The 23,282-nt window shown below is 41.6% G+C and overlaps 1 protein-coding gene across 1 annotated transcript; it reads left to right on the top strand.

The window, feature by feature from the left end:
• The first annotated feature begins 20,551 nt into the window (after positions 1–20,551).
• LOC120526029 (DNA-binding protein inhibitor ID-2-like) lies at positions 20,552–22,337 on the top strand. Its single transcript, XM_039748858.1, has 3 exons — positions 20,552–21,018; positions 21,326–21,394; positions 22,016–22,337. The coding sequence occupies exons 1-2, from the start codon at positions 20,668–20,670 to the stop codon at positions 21,380–21,382; spliced, it is 408 nt and encodes a 135-aa protein (XP_039604792.1). The 5' UTR covers positions 20,552–20,667; the 3' UTR covers positions 21,383–21,394; positions 22,016–22,337.
• Positions 22,338–23,282: the final 945 nt, after the last annotated feature.

Raw genomic sequence — 23,282 nt, forward strand, 5'->3', positions numbered from 1 at the left:
TGTCAGACATGAAATTCTACTGTCTAGAATGGAGAACATACTGGGTATCTCTGGCACTGCCCTCCAGTGGTTCAAGTCCTATCTGACTGATAGGCAAGAGTTTGTTAGTCTTGGTAACAGCAGATCCAGCTCAGCGCCAGTCACACAAGGAGTTCCTCAGGGCTCTGTCCTTGGCCCTCTTCTCTTCTGTATTTATATGCTCCCCCTTGGCCATATTATTCGTAGCTATGGACTGGGCTATCATTTTTATGCAGATGATACTCAACTCTACTTCAATGTTAAAAGTGGAACTTCCTCAGAGCTTTCTCAGCTCACAACCTGCCTTAGTGAAATTAAAACCTGGATGGAGCAGAACTCTTTGAAATTAAACTGCAACAAAACTGAACTCCTGCAAATTGGGACTAAATGCAGCTTAATAAAATTAGCTCCTTCCCAGTCCATCTTGGTGGTGATCTCACCAGACCTGCCTCTACTGCAAAAGAATCTTGGTGTCATTTTTGATTCCTCCCTTTCTTACTCCACTCACATAAATCACATTAAGAAACTTTCCTACTTTCACCTCCGTAACATATCCCGTGTTCGCTCCTTCCTTTCCTTTTCTAATGCTAAGAAACTTGTCCATGCTTTTATCACATCCGCATAGATTATTGTAACTTCCCTGCTGGCAGGTGCCCCTTCTAATCTTATATCACAGCTCCAGCTTATTCAAAACTCAGCTGCAAGAGTTCTTACTCGAACCAGCAGCAGCGAGCACATCACACCCATCCTGCTCCGTCTTCACTGGCTCCCTGTGTCTTACAGAATCGAATATAAATCCTACTAATAACCTACAAAGCCTTAAATAACCTCGCCAAACTACATCAGTGACCTTCTCCATCACTATGTGCCTGCCGTCCACTAAGGTCCTCTGATTCTGAACATAAAGAGCACTAATTATTTTATTTTATACATACATACATACATATATATACGTACATTCTCACTATACAAGAGCTTTCAGTAGGCATAATTCAGGTGGCTCTTTACAATAAACTGAAAAAATTCAGTTGTACTAATTACCTCATTATTAAATATAAACATTTAGTTCTGAGCATTAATATTAAATGCGGCGGTAACACCAAATCGATGTTCATTTAAGTTTAATAGTAAGCAGTACTTCCATGTGAAGACGCGGCACTCACTCACTCATTACCTCCTTTTCCAATATAATTACACAGCTCACGTCATAGAGACTCATTAAAGGCCGGTTCAAGAGGTCACAGGCCTTCTTGATGCTCTGATCACTCCAACCAGCAGCACTTCAAAGCTCCACGGTGCAGATTTATAAACAACAAAACCTGCCTCAGTGTTCACTATGATGAAATGAACACGGGATACACGGCCACCAGGCTCCTGAAACCGGAAGATGGTTTACTGCTGAGCAGATGTGTCAAGTCTTCTTTGAGCATTTAAAGATGTTTCAAATAATGCAAATATTTTTCTTCACAGACAAACTCATTTGCAACACTTTCCTGCAAAATGCACTTGTCGTGCTGCAAACCCTTTCTACAAAAAATGAGAATGAAATAGAAATGGCCAAGAACCGTGCTTAAAATTATATTTTAAAAACCTTTTAAATTTTCTACAATTTTTGGAATGTATTTTTTCAAGACAGTACTGTAAAGCAATTGTATTTAGTACTCTGAAAGTCCAGGAAGAGGAAAAGAGGGAGGCCTAAGAGAAGGTTTATGGATGTGGTGAGAGAGGACATGCAGGTGATGGATGTGACAGAACAAGATTTAGAGGACACAAAGATATGGAAAAAGATGATCCGCTGTGGTGACCCTTAAAGGGAGTAGCGGAAAGAAGAAGAAGAAGACACTGAAAGCTCCTGTGAACTGATTTTCTTTTTCCAAAATGAATGGCATTCCAATATTTTGGAACTGAAGTAGGAATGCCAAATCTGATCCCAGTCAGCTGATCCGTTCAAGGGTATTGAGCACCACAGGCACCCAAATATCAGAACATTAGGACAATCTAGACGAGAACAGGCCATTTAGCCCAAAAAAGATTGTCAGTCCTATCCAATTGATTCTTCTAAAATAGCATCAAGTGCAGTTTTGAAAGTCCCTAAAGTCTTACTGTCTACCAAACCACTCTGTAGCTTATTCCAAGTGTCTATGGCTCTCTGTGTAAAGAACAACTTCCTAATGTTTGTGTAAAATTTACAGTTAACAAGTTTCCAACTGTGATCCTGTGTTTATGATGAACTCATTTTAAAATGACGTTCACAATCCACTGTACCAATTCCCTTCATAATTTTAAACACTTAAACAGGCATGTCTCCTCTTAATCTTCTTTTGCTTAATACATAATGCTTAGTTCAAGGATGCCCAAAAACTAACGATGAGTGAAATAACCAAGTTTCAATTCACATATGGTTTTGTGAAACAGACGCTAAAATTTGTTTCACAAGCAAATTCACAAAAGCGAAACGTGAAACTCACTAAAGAGTTCTTTGGTGTTTCCAAAAGCGTCACTCATACTTCTGTGTTTATCTGTGGTCATTTCTATAGCTATATAAGTATGGAATTCACATCACCATTCACGAGCAAAATGTTTCTTTAATAAATGTGATATGCTGCGTAGTTGCTACATAGATATGAATTTAAAAGGTTCTCTTCATGTACATGACTGCTTTCTCCACAGGAAATCTGAGGACTAGGAAAGTCGCTACTGCCAACTCCCCTCTGCTCACTTTAATGCATGGCAGCAGCCTCCGTCTAGCCAAAGATATGCACACTTCTAGGGAGTTGGCTTGGTTTTGTTTGTTTAACTAAAGATCTTTATTTAAGTACCAAATGACAGGCAGATGCTCCCAGACAGGAACTTAGCACCTTTCTTCTTGCGGGAATGGGATGAATTTTGCTGGAGCCAAACTGTAACTTGATTCACAAAATTTTTTGTGAAATGAAACACTGAGCTTCGCTGCAAATTTGGTTGTGGGTGCGAATCGTTTTATTCATCACCACCAAAAGCGCTTACATTTGTAGGAAACACAAAAAGAACATTTTGACTATGCTACAAAATATTCTTTTATACTACACATTGAGATAATAAAAAAGAAATTAACATTTTGTTGTTGAAATATCTCTATACAAAAACAACATTGGCAGGAGAGCAGGCTCAGGTTAATTAACCATTGCAGCAGCAGTGGGAACACGAGTCAGGGAAACCACTTAGTGGAGGAAATGAGAAAGCACACAACTAATGAAACGAATAACATAATACCAACAAAGGCATACTGGAAAATGTGTGTTTAAAAATATATATTACTAGGGGGCTTTACCCCCTGCTCACTTTGCTTGCCAACCCCTGGGTCAGTGCTACGTTTTAGCCACTTTGCGTTTCTGCCGCTTGCATATCGGGATGCGGATAGAACTAACTATTTTATATTACAGCGAGTAATTAACCATATTAAAAAATAGTAAAATGTAATAATTTGTAAGTACATTATGTTTCATTGCATTATATGATTTTGTTCTGTTTGGCTTTGAAATTAACACACAAATAGTTTTTAAACTTACACTTTTACTGTAAGACTTCAGCTAAAACAATTTTTTAATTCAATTTTAGTCAATATCGCATTGCATTTTGATTCTGTGTTTGGACTTAAATCGTGACAACGCAACATATAACTGTCCGTGAGTGAATTTCGTTTCTTTTTCTCTAATAAATAAAATAAAATAAACAAATGTTTGTCTGTGATTTGTTTATTGTCTTTGCAAAAGCTATTCTAACTGGAAACTGTTAACATTTTAATATGAATGGCATATCAAGATCTCCTTTGGTGTCTAATGTTATCCACGGAAGATCTACTACAATGCCTTTCTTGGATACATCCTTCTTTCAACAGTAATTCAGGCAGTGGAAGATCGGACATTGTTAACGGTTGTAGATATTCTTCGGGATATTGTACGTTGATGTTTTCATCTTCCACCTGATCACCACCAACTGTTTCAGCTTAGTCTATTGATATGCATTTAACCAATTTGCCATGTAACCGATCGACAATTTTCATGTTAATTCATTTGACTTCATCATTTCTTGGTGCTAGGATTGCCCGAGTAATCATTTCTTTGGTTGATAACCCTTCGGGATGAAATACTTCAATAAGATTTGGACATAATAAGTCTTCTTTATTTGGGATGTTAAAGTGAGGAAAAAGTAAAAATGTATAAGTGCTGAGAGAGCATTCACACAAATGAGAGGTGAGAGGACTGTGTGTGTGGTTAAAGATGGTTGAGAGGAGGGTGGGACTTGAAAAAATCTCTTGGAAATAGTCTTGTCTCGTATCGTCTCATCACAGGATTTTCTTTTATAATAGAGAGATATATACAGTATATAAATACATATACAGTACAAAGTGTTTTTATGATACAATATTATGTTAATTATGATTGGCTGTTCACTAACCTTTTGACCTGTTCAGAGAAGCTGTCCCAGGCTGTTTGCCGGGAGGCAGGACTAAGAAAAACAGCAGTGGAGGATGGCTGAGGCTTTAACTTAATCTGTTTGCCTTTCTGAGGTAGTAAGTGTCACATACTGTATATCCTGAACAGAAGACAGCTGGGGACCAGTAATATTCTGTGCCACCTCCACCACCCTTTGCAGAGCCATACAGGTGCCACACCAAGATGCAATGCAGCCAGTGAGGATGGACTTGACGGTGCACCTGTTGAGGTTCATAAGAACAGATGGAGAAATCTGAGCTTATCTCAGTCATCTGAGGAAACAGAGGCACTAAAGCACCTTCTCGACAAAAGTTGTGCCCAGTTTAGTTCATCAGTGATATAGTCACTTCTATCATAGCTGCTTACCATCTCAACAGCTTCCACTCACTCATGAAGATGGCAATGTGTTCTGTCTTCTGCTTCCTGAAGTCTATGACCAGCTTGTTGGTTATATTCACCTCTGTATATCCATGAGACTGGTATTAGATGGGTATGTCTATGTGCATCTGCTAAGAAAGTGAAAGTAAGGTAAACTTAACTCAATGCTGAAAAGTAAAAAGAAGGTTCAAAACCACAAGGACTCAACTATCATGATACACTTGTTGAACGCTCAGCAGCCAAAAGGGTGTACCTCAGTGAGGCGGTTGGGAAGATGGAGTTCACTTTCATCTTTTGTTACTTTTTATGTGTATTTGTGTGAATGGCATGTGTGTCTTTATTATACTGTACATACAACATGTTTGCTTGTATTCATATCTGCATTAACATGTTTGCATTGGATTAATGGACAACTAAGACTAAGGGTGGATCCTTGCAGTCTGATCTGATTGCCAGCATTAAGTACTCACAAGCACCATGTAACAGTCAGATGAGTGATACGATTTGGTCTTCGCTGGGGCTTAAGGATTTGTTTCACTTCGATTACTTGATGTTTTCCCACATGCAAAAAGCAGGTGAAGGGTCGTCTGAACACATGAAAACACAACACTTTTTTACCAGCATGGCATTGATAGTGCCTGTAAAATATACAGACATAAAACGAAAAGAGAACTAGAAAGCTGTAAAACATCCACAGATGAACAGGAACATCATGTTTTGAAAATTTAAGAGAGAAACAATTTCTCTAATGAAATTAAATATTTTATTATTATTATTATTAGTTTTAAAAAATCTTTTTTAAAAAAATTTAAAAAAGGACTGGGGATTTTTGTGAATGTCCAGTGATGAAAAACAGAGCACAGCATAATTAAAACTAAATGTGTGATCCAGACATTGAATTGCGGACCGAATTTGTCCATTTCACCACCCGGGAAGGTAAGTTACATCATCCTGGCTGACTCAGCAACAGAAATAATTCACACTGTAGCAAAGTCTTTTGGAGGAATCATTCTTAATGCTGGTGACTTCAAAGAAGGAATCAAGGCCTATCAGGTCTGCTCCTTTCGTGGACACTGCTCTATCCAAATATTAATGTCTTTAAATATAAACTTGTAGCACAATCCGAGCAGGTCTGACCTCATCTTACTGCCTCCTACTATCCTGTATTGACAGTCGCTGCTCTCTGTAATCCAAGCCAGAAGTTTTCATGTGTGATAGGGGGGAGCTGTTGTTTGTTTTAATCATATCTACTTTATTTATTTTTTGGAGCTTCTGTAAAATATTCATTTTCCCTTGAGGGCAAAAAAATGGATAATCTATCTATCTATCTATCTATAGGGTGGTCCAGAGCTAATTATACAATTTCCATTATGCTATAACTTATTAAGTTTATTACATAGAGAATTCACAAAAAATTATTTTTTGTTGCAGATAGATGGCAGCACCTGCCCTGCATTCCAAAATGGCAGGGAGACGGTTGTCAGTCGAACAGCGGGTGGAATGTGTTCACCTTTTCATAATTGCATAATTAAATCCGGACCACCCTGTATCTACTGTATCTAAGGTGCTGGTAAGATTGAGGCTTAAACTGGAGTTTGCATTTTAAAATCTGATCAGAGACTTTGAAAAATGTAATGATTTGTGGGCATCGGGGGTGGGGGGGGGTGCTGTGTTCTGTTGAGGGATGTGATTTGGTAATCAATTTCTGGCTGTAATTATTAAAGTTAATGTATAATAAATATACACTCACCTAAAGGATTATTAGGAACACCTGTTCAATTTCTCATTAATGCAATTATCTAATCAACCAATCACATGGCAGTTGCTTCAATGGATTTAGGGCTGTGGTCCTGGCCAAGACAATCTCCTGAACTCCAAACTGAATGTCAGAATGGGAAAGAAAGGTGATTTAAGCAATTCTGAGCATGGCATGGTTGTTGGTGCCAGACGGGCCGGTCTGAGTATTTCACAATCTGCTCAGTTACTGGAATTTTCACGCACAACCATTTCTAGGGTTTACAAAGAATGGTGTGAAAAGGGAAAAACATCCAGTATGCGGCAGTCCTGTGGGCGAAAATGCCTTGTTGATGCTAGAGGTCAGAGGAGAATGGGCCGACTGATTCAAGCTGATAGAAGAGCAACTTTGACTGAAATAACCACTCGTTACAATCAAGGTATGCAGCAAAGCATTTGTAAAGCCACAACACACACAACCTTGAGGCGGATGGGCTACAACAGCAGAAGACCCCACCGGGTACCACTCATCTCCACTACAAATAGGAAAAAGAGGCTACAATTTGCACAAGCTCACCAAAATTGGACAGTTGAAGACTGGAAAAATGTTGCCTGGTCTGATGAGTCTTGATTTCTGTTGAGACATTCAAATGGTAGAGTCAGAATTTGGTGTAAACAGAATGAGAACATGGATCCATCATGCCTTGTTACCACTGTGCAGGCTGGTGGTGGTGGTGTAATGGTGTGGGGGATGTTTTCTTGGCACACTTTAGGCCCCTTAGTGCCAATTGGGCATCGTTTAAATGCCATGGGCTACCTGAGCATTGTTTCTGACCATGTCCATCCCTTCATGACCACCATGTACCCATCCTCTGATGGCTACTTCCAGCAGGATAATGCACCATGTCACAAAGCTCGAATCATTTCAAATTGGTTTCTTGAACATGACAATGAGTTCACTGTACTAAAATGGCCCCAACAGTCACCAGATCTCAACCCAATAGAGCATCTTTGGGATGTGGTGGAACGGGAGCTTCGTGCCCTGGATGTGCATCCCACAAATCTCCATCAACTGCAAGATGCTATCCTATCAAAATGGGCCAACATTTCTAAAGAATGCTTTCAGCACCTTGTTGAATCAATGCCACGTAGAATTAAGGCAGTTCTGAAGGTGAAAGGGGGTCAAACATCGTATTAGTATGGTGTTCCTAATAATCCTTTAGGTGAGTGTATAAGGAGTGGGAAAGAAGGTTAGGAATCAAAGTGGAAGCATTATTTATATTATTCCAAGCAAATGTGTGAATTTATGTGTAGCGTAAGAAGATTGTACTGGTGGTGAACAAAATTATTTTTCAGATCAGATATTGACATGAATCCCTGTGCAGACGAGGAGGAGCGTACTGGTGAAGTATTAAACTTTGTTTATTATGATTATATTTATGAGGTATAGCTTACAACATTTATTTGAAGGAAGGATATATTATTATTATTTATTATTATGTATTATAAGAAATTAATCATTTTTTATTAAACACATTGATTGTATGGCATCTAATATAATGCATTTATATCTATCTATGTAAAAAAAGGAAATTTTGAATTGGAAAAAAACTTTTTTTGTATGTCAATTACTGGATGCTTTAAAAAATGTAACTGTAAAACTGTGGAAATACAAGGAGCCAGACTTCTTTGTAGTGATGCCAGGTGTCCCACAGCAGTACCTTTTGTTCACTGTGCACTGGCCTGTTACAGCCAAGAATATAAACTTCTCTTCCCCTTAAAAGTAATAAATGCAAAAACTTTGTCTTACTATATTTTAGAGAGTTTATATAAAGTAAGGACTTTCTAATTTACCTTTACACAAAGCCTGAACTGAGTCAACATTTAGTGTTGTGCGAAGCACGCTGATAAGTTGTTGCCTAGTATTTTACAAGTATGGAGCGCCACCAGGCACTTCATAATCCTTCAGGGTGTGTTTCAGGACAAAGGCGTCTGACACCAGCGTCTCTAATTAGACTAAAGTGAAAACAAAAAAAAGTAATCTGGAAAAATAAGAACTTGTTTTAAAAGTAAGCTGCTAATTTTAGTTTATAAAAAGATGCATTTTGACATAAGTTATTTCACTATAGAGTACTTAAGCACAACAGATGATAGATAGATAGATAGATAGATAGATAGATAGATAGATAGATAGATAGATAGATAGATAGATAGATAGATAGATAGATAGATAGATAGATAGATAGATAGATAGATAGATAGACTAATTATGTTTCTGGACTTCTCTAGCGCCTTCAACACCATCCAACCTCTGCTCCTTAGTGACAAGCTGACTGAGATGGGAGTAGACTCATACCTGGTGACATGGATCGTGGACTATCTTACAGACAGACCTCAGCATGTGCATCTTGGGAACTGCAGGTCTGACATTGTGGTCAGCAGCACAAGGACTGTGCTTTCTCCGGTCCTGTTCAGCCATTATACATTGGATTTCCAATACAACTCAGAGTCCTGCCACGTGCAAAAGATTGCAGATGACACTGCTATTGTGGGCTGCATCAGGAGTGGGCAGGAGGAGGAGTACAGGAACCTAATCAAGGACTTTGTTAAATGGTGCAACTCAAACCACCTACAACTAAACACAAGCAAAACCAAGGAGCTGGTGGTGGATTTTAGGAGGCCCAGGCCCCTCATGGACCCTGTGATCATCAGAGGCGACTGTGTGCAGAGGGTGCAGACCTAGAAATACCTGGAAGTGCAGCTGGATGATAAATTGGACTGGACTGCCAATACTGATGCTCTGTGTAAGAAAGGACAGAGCTGACTATACTTCCTTAGAAGGCTGGCGTCCTTTAACATCTGCAATAAGATGCTGCAGATGTTCTATCAGATGGTTGTGGTGAGCGCCCTCTTCTATGCAGTGGTGTGCTGGGGAGGCAGCATATAAAGAAGAGGGACACCTCATGCCTGGACACACTAGTGAGGAAGGCAGGCTCTATTGTAGGCATGGAGCTGGGCAGTTTGACATCTGTGGCAGAGTGACGGGCGCTGAGCAGGCTTCTGTCATCATGGAGAATCCACTGTATCCACTGAAGAGGATCATCTCCAGACAGAGGGGCAGCTTCAGAGACAGACTGCTGTCACCGTCCTGCTCCACTGACAGACTGAGGAGATCGTTCCTTCGCCACACTATGCGACTCTTCAGTTCCACCCGGGGGGTTAAACGTTAACACTACACAAAGTTATTGTCTGTCTGTTATACCTGCATTTTTATCACTCTTTATTTTTACATTATTTTTTATCAGTATGCTGCTGCTGGAGTATGTGAATTTCCCCTTGGGATTAATAAAGTATCTATCTATTGTTCCTTTCATATCTATGTCTCTATCTATCTACATATCTGATCTCCAGTACCTGTCGAGCATTAACGTCATAGGATCACCTTCCGGGCTCATCACAGGTTTATCAGATCAATCCAGGATGAAAGTGGGGTGCTGTTGCTAACATTGTTGTCTCCTTCCTTGTCAGCACCGACGACAGGCCCAGTGAGTGCAGTAAAGCTGGACATTTCCGGAAGGAGGCGTCTCACTTTGGTGCAAGCCAGACCAAAGATGGAGCTCCTTAATGCCAGACCCACTCAACTGACCAGCAGTTACGAGTTGAAGGAAGGCTATACTGTGTTTCGTTACTAAATACCATCATGCAGTATTTTTGTTTAGTCTTTTTGAGTTAAACAAGATGATCCTGTTAGCATCCCAACATTTTTCTTGGACCCAATTTTTATTCCCACCTGACCACATATCTAACATAGTGCCTTACATTTCTATCTCTATATTCATCTATCATTACACAGGGCCATATTAATCTGTGTATTACATTTCGAATGTCCTATCTATCAGTGTATGATGAGGCTCATATCGGAAATTTGACTTATTGATGTACTGGTGGCCATTTCAATGGACCCCCAGCCCTACACACTAAAGCCATAGCATTTTGGGGTTTTTTCCTAATAGCATCGACTTGCTTTCATTCTAACTGAAGTGCCTCAGTTCACAGCTCTAACACTCACTTGTTACCCATAAGTCAGTCCTTTACAAGTTCAGTCTGTCTGAGATTTCCCAATTTCACTCCTTAAATATGTTAAGTTGCACTGTAAGGACAACAACACATTTGTGGATGCTGTTTGGGTGCCTGAGTGCCCCTGTAATTTTTCACAAGTCTTTTTATTTATTTAATAAGTTACGTTAAGCTGTGCACAGCACTATGGACGTGGTGCTTCTCTCTGGTGAACTGCTAAATGGATTTGCAGGCATGTACAGTAATAACAGCTTTTTTTTTGCTTTCCATGGTTGTACTTAATTGGATTAAGGTGGTCCAGAAAATCCATGAATGGAAGAATAGCTGGGATACAAATTTGGCTTTAATTACCACCTACAGATTGTCTTTAGCCTTCTATACAATGGATCAGAGACCAGTTTTAAAATTGGATGGCATGCACTGAATATCTGCTCATTTAGTGAGAAAAAGCCTATCCCAGTGGCACGGGGTGATACAATTCTTTATAATACTGTTTTTTTTTTCTGAAAGATGCTATATTTATTTTGTGAAGAACACGTTTACATAGGGGTTTATCCATTTTTTGACTGAGGTGCCATTTGAGTTGATGTTCCGCTTGTTCTACTTGTGTTCTCATGGGCTCTCTTGAGGATTTCAGAATCCATTCCCTCCTGTCCATGGAGTACCACCAGGCAGACTGGTGTGTGTATCTTAGGTCAAGTACAATTCTGCTGTGACCCAAACTGAAGGACCAGACAACCTGTAAACCCTTGTGTGTCTTTCATTCTCCTTCAACCGTCTCCTGCCTTTTGCCTTCTGCTGCTGGAATCAGTTCTGCTTATCATCACTCCAATCAGGATAACAAATTCAGAAACAGAAGGGCAATTCATCACAATAATGAAACTATTGACTGATCAACTGAGTTACAGAAAATAATGAGAATCAGGAGACCAGTCCTCCCGCTCCTTCCCAATTACTTTTAATGTTCCTAGGCACGGGAGAAATTGTTTTTTTTTAACTGCGTTCAGTTTTTAAAAAGAACATGTGAGTTCTAAAATGAAAACTGAATTTAAAGACATCTGAAGAAAGCCATGTGCGCTGGTCCATGAGGTTGAAAAGAATTCAATTAGATCTCCGGTAATGAGCTGAAATATAAAATGCGCCGCGCACGATGGAAAGTCTGCCGCTCTTTACTGTAAGCGTCCGTCATTACAATGCACGAACTAGCGCAACGTTTGTGTGCGTCTTGCTTGAAGAAATCGTTTATTCAATTGTAATATGCACACGATTTCTGAATAAATAATTCATTTATAGCATTTATGCGAGCAGCAGGAAACCGAACAGATTTCCCATTTTTGAAACCTCCAGGAAAACGTCGTGTAGGGATTTGGATCTCGAAGAGAGCGTATCCGCATAATTAAAGAAATAAACTGATTTCACGTCTGACATCAAACGCCGCTTGTATTTGTAATTCGGGGCAGGACCGTCAAGGCGACCGGTGAACGGAGGAGCCCGAAGTGACGCCAGAATGTGTGCGGCGCCAATCCGACTTCGGGGCTGCAGGTCAGGCTCGGTGGACTGGAAAAATAGAAAAGGAATAAAAAACTGTCACGGTGGAGCGACGCGCAATAAAATTTGGGGGTACTTAAGACCCCACTTTAGCACGTACCGCCGTAACCGCCCTGCCACACTCAATGGAAAATGAAGCCAGTGACTTTATTGTTTTCTTCTTACTGACAACTGTTAACACTTTTTTCTTAAAAAGGGAAATATTAAACAAGTCAAAATCATCCGATCTGACTATATAAAACACAACAGAAAGTGGCTCTGTCCACAAAAGGCTCTTGACTTATTTTTGTACAGAAAAGTTTTGTATTTATGTCATCCCACAAGAATTGTGCAGTGAAAAGCTGAGAATTCGCATGAAGCTCCTCCGCTTCGTGTCCTTTTGGTCCCCAGCTGAGCCGTTCAGGCGGCCGCCGAATACACACCGGCTTTCGAGTTCGCTCTCGAGGGCTTCTCAGCACAACTTGGATGTCTGATTCGCGGCAGCTGACAGCGAGGATCCGCAGTCAAAGGTGGACGGGATGAAAGCCAAAGTAATATTAGTGTCGGTCTTGAATAATAACAAAAGCTTCAGCTATGGCGTGGCATTCTGAGGCTCGAAGCACTTTACAAGTACAGTACCGACTCGGGGTACAATTGACAATGACACTTACAGTTAGCAATCGGAGCAGTCCAGTGGTGGCCACAGGTGGTCCAAAGTGCATGACTGCATGTTACCGGGCCGTTTAGATCTGATGGGCGTCAGTCCGGAGTTCAGTAGAATACAATATGAACACATTATCTATATAAGTATGGCATCAATGACCCCAGAACTCTGAAAAAAACTACATTCAAAGGGCATATATTTATTAAAGGCTTACAGACGACTGAAGTAAAACATCTTGTACAGTATGCACTATATAAGGGTAAGCATACATATATAGATAGAAAGGTGCTATATTACTGTAGATAAGGCACTAGACAGACAGATAGATAGATAGATAGATAGATAGATAGATAGATAGATAGATAGATAGATAGATAGATAGATAGATAGATAGATAGATAGATAGATAGATAGATAGATAGATAGGAAAGGCGCTAAATGAGATAGATAGATACCCATTGAAAATTTAGAAATAGCAAGACATTTTAATGTTTTTGATAGAAATTGATATCTTCTTTAAAAGTACAGTCTAGGTGTTGCTCATTGCTATTACTGCTTGAAATGTGTTTTTTTTTTTAATTTAATATTCACAATGACTGCAATTTTCTATTTTCGGTAGACATTTCTTCAGTGAAATCCCTTAAGTCCTAATGGTAAACCCACAAAACTTATCTTTAATTAGACATTTCCAATGCTAATTGGTTATTAGAGAAACCTTTGTGATTGCTGAGGCCTGCTGTTCTGTTCACTTGGGTTTGCAAGGTACTGGCATTCCCAAAGTTCAGTTCTGGGATCAGAAATGGACGAAATGAAACAGCTTTGTCAAGAAACATGTCAATCTATTGTTCTTTTTTTTTTCCTTTTTACAGAGTAAAGGTTATTTCATGCAGAATGATTGCTAAAAACTGAAGATCAAAGGTGTCTATTACCGTCTTGAGAGAAGAAGGAAAGCTGGATCTAGTCAGGATAGAAAAAGAAGTGCAAGACACAGATGGACAACTTTATAAGAGGATAAGGACATCAGAGTGTGTAGTTTGAGAAACAAACACCTGACAGGTCTTAGTTGGCTTCTGACATAAATATACACCAAATACAAGTGGCATCTGCAACAGAGAAAAGACAATTCTGGGATGCTGCCCTTAGTGGAAGAGTTTCAATGAAAAAGACACATGTGAAACTGTCAACTAAAAAGGTTAAAATGAACGATAGAACACACAAACACACACTGAACAGGAGATGACCATCCCAGAATGATCTTTTCTCTGTTGCAGATCAAACTGATATTTGGCGTACATTTAAGGAAGAAATCAGCTGAGGATGTGTAAGGTGTTTCTTTCTCAACTACAGACTCTGGTGTCTTTAATCTTTAATGTGGTCATGCAATTGGGCCTTCCTCTTCTTGGTCTATCCTGGTTATATTTCAGAATATAATGCCAGAGTTCCAGCACTGACACTACTCAATGCCTTCTGTCAGCATTTGACTTGGATGTATTAGCATTCTTTTCAATATATTTCGCATATATTGTACATAAACACATAAGATATATGGTCAGGACTGGAGCAGCATGGACTGACTTTCATCCTAACTGACTCATGATTGGTGCATTTGTTGAGGTCATATATGTAATGGGATCTTGTTTCCTATTTGTGGCTCCGTCTTATAAGAAGCACGTGATACCAATTACAATGGCCAGGCCTTTGCAAGTTCAACCTGAGACTCCTTAAAGACATTATATTACACAGACAGACAGATAGATATTCTGTGTACTATTCTAGTGAAGATATGGCTTTATGGATTGTGACAGTACATATTAACTGCCTAAGCAATATCCCACAGGACAAAATAACTTCACAGGCACAAATGCTCTTTCTTTTTCTTTTCTTTTCTTTTCTTTGCCAACACCCTGAGTCCTTCCAAGACGCTGTGTAACAAAGTCTGCTCCGTGACATAGGCTATATAAATAAGACTGGGAATTTAAAATTGGAACTAAATAAAAACAAATAAAATAAATATAAATAAAAAGAAATTAAAGAAGGAGGCAGATGGATTGCAAGAGTGGTAATTGAGTAAGTGACGTGCATCAAACACCTCGAACTCAGAGCACCATCACTTTCGAAGGTTCAAAAGCTTCCTCAACGTGCCCAATCGTGATCGTCAAACTAGAGCCATGATCCCCGGATTCTCTGTCTCGTGATCGGACTGACGCTCGTGTCGTCTTAATGAAGCCAGCGTAGCTGTTCCTGGTCACTCCCTGTTTATTTGTTTCCATTCAGAACCCCTGATCATCCAGCTGTCCCTGTGGCACTGATCAGTGATTTCCAGGATGTGACTCCAGCGCTCCTTTTCTTTTTTTTTTTGTAAGATGCGCTGAAGCTAGCATGCGTTTGATGACTGGGTGGGACAGAATGGGGGAGGGTGATGAGAACTTCACATTCACAGGTCTTTCCATAACTAGTCTAAAAAGCCACGCCCCCTAGCTCGTTGCTGCTACAAGAGTCGTGCGCCACTGTGCCTTGACTGCACTAAGCGCTGGCGGCACGCGACCCGCGCGTGCCTTCACCTCTCTCTCTCTCTCTCTCTCTCTCTCTTTCTCTCCCTCTCTCTCTTACTAACGCGACAGGGTGTAAATATCAGCACTGACTACCTCCACAGCTTAAACGAGATAGCGAGTCTCGCAGTGTGGATGATCAGCAACCGGTTGATCGGCATGGATTCTAACGGGCTTACCGCTACTGCACTTATGACAAGCTAAGGTGTCATCCTCAAAAGACTGCGCGTGGGGGTTTGGGGATCGTTCTTGTCGCGTCTTCAGTTGCAAATCATCTAAAAATGACGAGTGGGAGACCTCTCCAGTTGTTTTGTGGGATTTATTTCCGCATAATGGATGTTAGTAACGATTGCCTTTCGTACAAGTACCGTCAGGAGGACTGCGCTTCCAGGTGGTGATTTAACGAGCAGACCCCCACCAGTGCCCAACTGGTCGGTTAGCGCGACTGCGGACTCTCTCGCACTCTCTCTCCCACTCTCACACACACATCCGAGGAACTTTGTAGGAGAAACATCAGCACCGAGTACAGTAGATGTGCTAGAGCACAGCTGTACGGAGCTCGATCGGCGGGGACAGACTTTCTGACGCCAGCCCGCAGAGCTGCCAGCAGCTTAGCCCCGTTCAGACACTGTTTTCTAGGCCTTATCGCTACATCAGAATTTGCTGCTTCTTTTATTTTTGTGACCGGAACCGCAGTAACAGGGAAATCCTTTGTGAATCCAAAATGTCGTTCCAGACGAGCTCACACGAGACAGCAGACGGCCTCTTTTTAACTGCCATTTATCACGTAGCCGAGTTCTCTTGAATTACACTGCATTTAGAATGTATGTGGTTTGTAAAGTGCCTTGCAACAGTGCCACTATTAAAGGCGTCATATATAACCCAGTTTGATTAAATAATACGGTTTTGTTGTATGCGAGAATTTAAGTTGCCCGACTGGAACTAAGGCGCAGAGATAATAACAAGTTCAAGGAAGGTGGCAAGTTGACGGGCGTCTCATTCTGACGCCCTGACTTACGGTTTTAAACAACGTCAAGTGCGCCCGATGGGATGGGGGGCAGGAGTGGCGATTCGACTGCCGGTTTCGCTGCTATGCTCACCCTGACCTCGAGGAGGCGCGTTCGCGTGTGTCGCTCTTGGGGACAGCGGCCGCGCGCTTCTTCTGCGTGCCCAGGGATCAGGAGTAAGTGCTCAGCGCGGTCAAGGCCTGGAAAAATACAATGAATGAACACTTCGGGTGGCAGTTCTTAGGGGCGATTACTTTTCGTAAATTTGATTGAACTGACTTGTAGCAAGGTGTGCACTTTTGTCAGTTTGCAGGTGGCCTTATCTATCTGATCTGTCGGTAACTGCAATGCTGACATACCGGTTACACCAACAGCTCTTCAAAACTTTTAGCACTACAGTAGGAATGTGACAAGGATATGGCGACGCGTCTCCGGAATGAGATGAGATCGTTTGTGTGCATGGTAAGAATATTAAGATGTGTCGAGAACTCGCAGTCTGCAACTGTGTTTTCGTAACCCTTACTGAGGGATATGACTTGACAGGTACGATAACCTCTCCACTCTCCAAATAAAGTGCATTTTAAGTCAATCTGCGGCTACAGTCTTGGCGTTGTTGTTTTTTGTTTTTTTTTTTTTCCTGCAAACCTCATAGCAGCTGAATTTCATTATGCGTAAGTATCTCCTCTTACAGAAGTATGCAGAGGAATGACCCTTTTCCAAATAAAGTGTAATTTAAGAAATGCAAATCGATGCAGGTGTGCGGGCCCCGGAGCTGTGCGGGGCTGATGTGCCGAATTAAACTGCGATTCCTCAGCGCTCCAGCCCATTGATCAGCTGGGAGAGCGCGTTGAGTGACAGGCGCCGTCGCTATAGCAGCCGCCGGAGAGGCGCCGCGAGGACGAGCTGGAGGGCGGCTGTGAATGGGTGACGTCACGGGGCTGGCGCCAGAGAGTCGGCTAGAGCCTGGGCTCGCGGCGCTGCTCCGCGCTGCTGCATGCTTGGTGCCAATTCATCACCTGTCAGGGATCAGTCAGGGTGTCATGCGAAATGTACACAGCTGTGAGAACAAAAAGAAGAGGAAAGAAAAGGGAGAAATCCAATTGCACCAGATGTGGACAGGACCTTGAGAAGCTCAGATCCCATTGCATAACATAAGAAAGTGCACAAGGCGCGGAAACAAAATGGGGGCTGAGAGCGCTCTCTTTTTTCGAATAGAACAGGGAAATGATTGTGTTGATAAACCCCTCAAGCTACTGTCAGACCTCGTACAGTGTAGGTATGTAGGAAACGCCGTGCCACCCCATCAACCAAGTTTAAAAAGCAAAGGTTAAATTGTAAGCCCGCTCGCCTACCCACGTGTGCTGAGGAAGCCCCGTTCAAGGCAGCCAAATGATATGCGTTAAGAACCGCCGTGGACTGGCGCCCCATCCGGGGTTAGTTCTTGTTTACAGAAAAAATAAATTGGAATAAGCGGGTTTGGAAGACGAATTAACGGATAAATCCAACACATGTCTGTTTCACCTCACAGAGATGAAGACGATCGCCGCAAATATGATAATAGGCGTCTACAATGACGCGCGCCCGAGCCGAGCCGCGAGAGCAAAAACCATAATTGTTTGTAATATATCCGCATGTCTGCTTTCGAATTCATCACATGCCGAAGAACTCAACAGCCAGCACCTTGTTTACTTCTGAAGTTCAATCTGATTAAATCGGAGTGGAAACTGCCGATGTATTGATGCAGGGCGGACCGGCACCGTTATTTATTTATTTCGGCTAATTCTGCACTTGGCCATTCGCTGAGACTCGCAAGAAGCGCTCTTGCGTGATTATGAGCAAGTTGGGTTTCCGAAGACATGAATAAGCCTGCTTGCCCGCCTGCTTCTTTTAAATCAGGTCTACAAGAATGTATGTGTGCATCGTAGAATGCATAAAATATTCATCATGATGCTTTATGCTCGCAATTAAAATATACAAAGCAAGCGAACACAATACGGAGAAAAACCCGTGCTCGACACCCACTGCAGCCTCCGAGAGCCCCGGGGCAATTAGCTTCTGCTGCATGACTTTATGTGCCGAGCGCTAATCCCGCACCAGCGGAGGAATGCAGCGTGTAATTGAAACAAAAAATGCTACATGGCCGCTCTGATAAAGGGACACTTTTGTTTAGTTCATTACATAATTACTTGTTTTGCATATCTACTACTCCTGAACTTCACCGCTTTCTGTGCAGAAAAGGGGAATGGGCACAGCTCTCAAAAATATATGCAATTATTGTACTAATACATTATCTGTGGACGTTTGTTCCAATTCATACGCGTGTGTGCGTGTATTTTGTATATAAATATTATATAAACATATATATGCACATACACACACATATATTTTATATATACACGCGCACATATCTAAAAGCACACACGTATTTCAGCAGGTTTGATCAGTCCGTGAAATACACATTAGGAAACTATTGTACTGCCTTCTTTGGGTACATGAAAACAACATTATCATACTGTAGTTCTTTTTCTTTGGGTCTTCAATCTGAATGCTTTATGATTTACAATAGAACTCCCCCCACTCTTCCCCCATTAAGAGACGACCAGTACCCGAAGGCAGAATCTGTAATTTATGTAAAAGTGCACAGAGCTACATTGCTACATTTGCATTTTTCCAATTACAGTGCAATGTTTTGAAGCCCTCGTCTTATTAAAGTGGTAAAACTGCTTTGAACCATCACGTAAATGGACAACGGTTTTTCATACTGGCAGACAGCAGGTTAGCAGTGTGTACAAACCTGTACGTAGAATTGCCGCAGTCACATTTATAATTGCATTATAACGCAATATAAATATCAACAGTAGTGACACGCTTAGATCTTCAAAGGACCAGTTCTTTTAAAGTCCCTCACCAAATGTTTGCAAGAACTTAGTGTAAAGGACACCAATGCACTTGTGCAGAAATCTATTTCCTAATCAACCAAATCTACATATGTATAAATATGATTTGAGATGTTTTCAAATGGATCTGAAAGGATCAAAATACTATATATATATAAAATACTATATATACATATAGACTGTATGTATGACTGTGAAGTATAATTCTTTGAGAATGTATATTTGGATCCCAGCAGCTCAACGAAACAAAACTCGGATTGGGTTTCAACCTGAGGATGTCAAACTAAAGATTGGCAAAGACACCCACGTCGATTTTGCATTGCGATACTTTCTTTAGTATCGGCAATTCGTAATTGTCCATAAGGAGTTTCAGATATAAAAATGCAGAGTTCCGCTGAAACAGAACACTGCCGTGTGTATCTTTACAATTGTCGTCGCGCTTATTTCCATGGATACTCAATGACTCTTTTTTATTTCATGTCTTCTTATCGTCTGTTGATGTGTAAAGCGCGTTGCTATAATGTGTTGCGTGAAAGGTGCTATATAACACGGACGCTTACTCCCTCATGTCTATATGTGCCGATGTCTGTCAGTACATTTCAGTGAACCCCGCTCCTTTTCAAATGCAGTAGCCCAGCCCATGTGCTATAATCAGCAAGAATTTATTTAAATATACCAAAAAAGAGACAGCCCGATAAACTGCCTATGTTTCAGCTACGTATTCATGTGGGTTTCCTTTGGCTACAAGAATACTGGGAGCGTAACTGTCGATACCTTTCCATCATCTATAATTAATTAAATAATTATTTTAAAGAAAGGAATGTGGCATATAAAAAGGGGTTCTTTTTAATCGCACGGATAGATTGGAAATTATAAAGGAATTATGCGCGCTTAACAGCACTTGCCTCCTTCTATTAAAACCCACATCGATTTTCACTGATTTGACAAGCTCCTGTATAATTAATTAATTCACAAATAGCCTTTATTAGAAAAAAATCTAATCTATCCATCCGAGCAGTGGCTTTGTGCAGAACCTCCTTCGGTAATGCCTGTCACTGGTTAAGAACGCGGAAGATGTGGGCGGGGCAGCAGCACGCGGATGGCTGACCTATCCTGCAGCGCTTCTCTCCTGATTGACAGCTTTGCTCGAGCCAATCAGCGGAGACGCCATGTTCCGCGCTGCCCTGCCCCTCGCCTGTCCTTTATAAACAAGCAAATGACAGTTGCGAGCTTCAGTCTTTGCCCACACCAAGCAAACCTGGAAACTAGTAGATAAGACGCTGCGAGCAATTTACGCGCTTCTTGACACGCCGAGCAGCACTTTGTTTTTTCGGTCCAGCTATGAAAGCGATAAGCCCAGTGAGATCTTTCCGAAAAGGCAACGGCAGCTTGTCAGAACACAGTCTTGGAATCTCCCGGAGTAAAACGCCAGTGGATGATCCTCTAAGCCTGCTTTACAACATGAACGATTGCTACTCCAAGTTGAAGGAGCTGGTGCCCAGCATCCCTCCGAACAAGAAGGTGAGCAAGATGGAAATCTTGCAGCACGTTATCGATTACATCCTGGACTTGCAGATCGCCCTGGATTCTCATTCAGCGATTGCCAGCCTCCATCATCCACGGTCAGGGCAGAGCTCCTCGAGGACTCCACTGACAACCCTCAACACAGACATCAGCATCTTGTCCTTACAGGTAAGGGACGCTTCTGCTCTCGGAGGCGATCGTTTTTGCTCTTGTGATACGATTTACTAAACGGAGGTGGGGTTGGCTTTTTATTATCATAGTTAACAACAAAATGCCACCGATCGCAGACCCGCGGTGCGCCAGAAGGAGAGTGGGGGGGGAGGAACACAACGGGCACGACTATGTGCGTGAATTCTGCAACACGGCATTTGTCTCCCATTGTTTGCTGCGTGCTGCTACGGCAGAGAAGAGTGAGCGGCGTCCGCGCTGCTGATTTCACCCGTACGTTTTAACACTGCGTCTTTCTGTTTCACAGGCGGCTGAGTTTCCCACAGAGCTAATGACAGATGACACCAAGACGTTGTTACGCTGAAACAAACGCAAGGTGAGATTTTTCTTTTTCTAGAGCATGAAAGTGTCTCCTCTTTTCAAATAAGTTTTCAGTTAGGAATTTACAAGACTAGAAGGAGCCTTTTTTTCTGACTTTGTAATGAGAATCAGCCCACAGTCTAATTGGCTTTGGCAGCATTTGCCCAAGCAGATAATTTGTAGTTGCAATTGTCGTCTGAGGTGACCACATTGCATGCACCACAATCCCGTGTGTGTGAGGGAGGAAGGGAGGGGGTGGTGGACTGAGGGATGTTATTTACCATATAAAAAGGCAAACTGCTGGACATGTGCGTGGATCTGACAGAGCTGCCCTCCGCGCAACTGTTGTGCGTTTGCGAAGGCTGCTGCTTCCCATCTTGGAGGGCTTGCTCCATAATTGGTGCAAGAAGCAGGCAGGCGCCAACGGTCCTGCGATTAAACAGATCCATCCCCAGATTTGCTGCGAGGACGCAGTGCGCCGGCTGTGCGCGTACATCTGGACGGCAGGGCTTGCCCAGTATTTGGAGTGTTTGGTTAAATGTTCAAACTGCGGCTTCCTCCCTGGCGCCAGTCTGTCCGGATCTCTGCCCTGTTTGCATTTTATAAACACGCCTCTCTTTTTCTCAATCTTTTGCAGGTGTTTGGTTCATGTATAAAACACACGCAGGAGCTGGGAGTCGAGTTATTTTTGTCCTTTTTTCCCATCCTGGAGCTGATCACTCTTTTTGTTTTTCATTTTTTTTAATCATAAGTGACTTGACTGAGCGCTGAGAACCAGCACACCAACTCGGACTCGACAGTTATTTATCTAGAGACATTTTATATCCTTTCTCCAAAAGGAAGGCTTGTTATAATATTCCCAAGCCCGGGAGCTGAAGAAGGAAAAATAAATAATAAGTAAATAAAATGAGAGAAAAAGGAGGAAAAAAAAAACTGAGACGCACACAAGAGGAATCGCCCATTTTATAAGCCTTTGCCTTTTTCTTAAAGGTGGAGCGTGAATCGAAGACAACCTGGCTTGTTTCTCTATTGAAGTTTGGTCTGTTTGTCAAATCGTTTGGCATATGGAAGACTGGACGTTGTAAAATAAAAAGAAAAAAAAAACTGTTAAGTGTGTGGGTGAAAGCTTGTGAACTCTAATAAGAGTTTTATCTTGTATAGTGGCAGAGATTGTGCATTTCTGCAGAAATTGTAATGCTGTACTTAATTATGCTGAAACTTTTTATAAAAGTAATATTGTAAATTGTACCTTTTTTATACAAAATAAATCAAATGCTTTACTTGCGAGTCTACCTTATTTTTCACAGGTGTTAAGATGTGCCGCGGTGTGGACTTTGCCATTATCGGGGGTGGGTGACTTGGAAATGACGGCTGAGCTGTGTGGCCTGAGGGTCACTGGTTCAAAAGTGCTGTTCTTCTGTATAGCGCCATTCTCAGTGCCGATCTAGTGTTCTGAAATAATATCTAGCACATTCTAAGCATTTCATAATGTGACATCTTTTTACTATGGTGTACAAAACGTGTAACTGCCTAAAGATGCAAGGTGGCGCAATATGCAGCGTCACTGCCTTTAATTTCCAAGAAACCGAGTCCATCTTGGGGCAGTCGTCACAAAGTATGGCAGCCTACCTGAATGTGCCCGATGTCTAGCGAGTGAGACTGCCCAAGTAAGTCTGACTTGCGATGCCTTGGCGTCCCGGCCGGTGTTGGTCAATCGCGAGATGGCCTGTCTTGAGTTTACTATACTGACGGAAACTCGAGTGCACATAAATACACCTGAGCAACAACGTGAGTGCACTTTACTGTTACGAGTAACGGTTAACTGTTTCGGTGGCATTCAGGTAACATCACACTGGTATTAAAAAAAAAAAAGCCCTGTTCACTGAGGCGCCGCCAACCCCCAC

The sequence above is a fragment of the Polypterus senegalus genome, chromosome 3 (assembly GCF_016835505.1).
Source record: "Polypterus senegalus isolate Bchr_013 chromosome 3, ASM1683550v1, whole genome shotgun sequence".
Classification (NCBI taxonomy): domain Eukaryota; kingdom Metazoa; phylum Chordata; class Cladistia; order Polypteriformes; family Polypteridae; genus Polypterus; species Polypterus senegalus.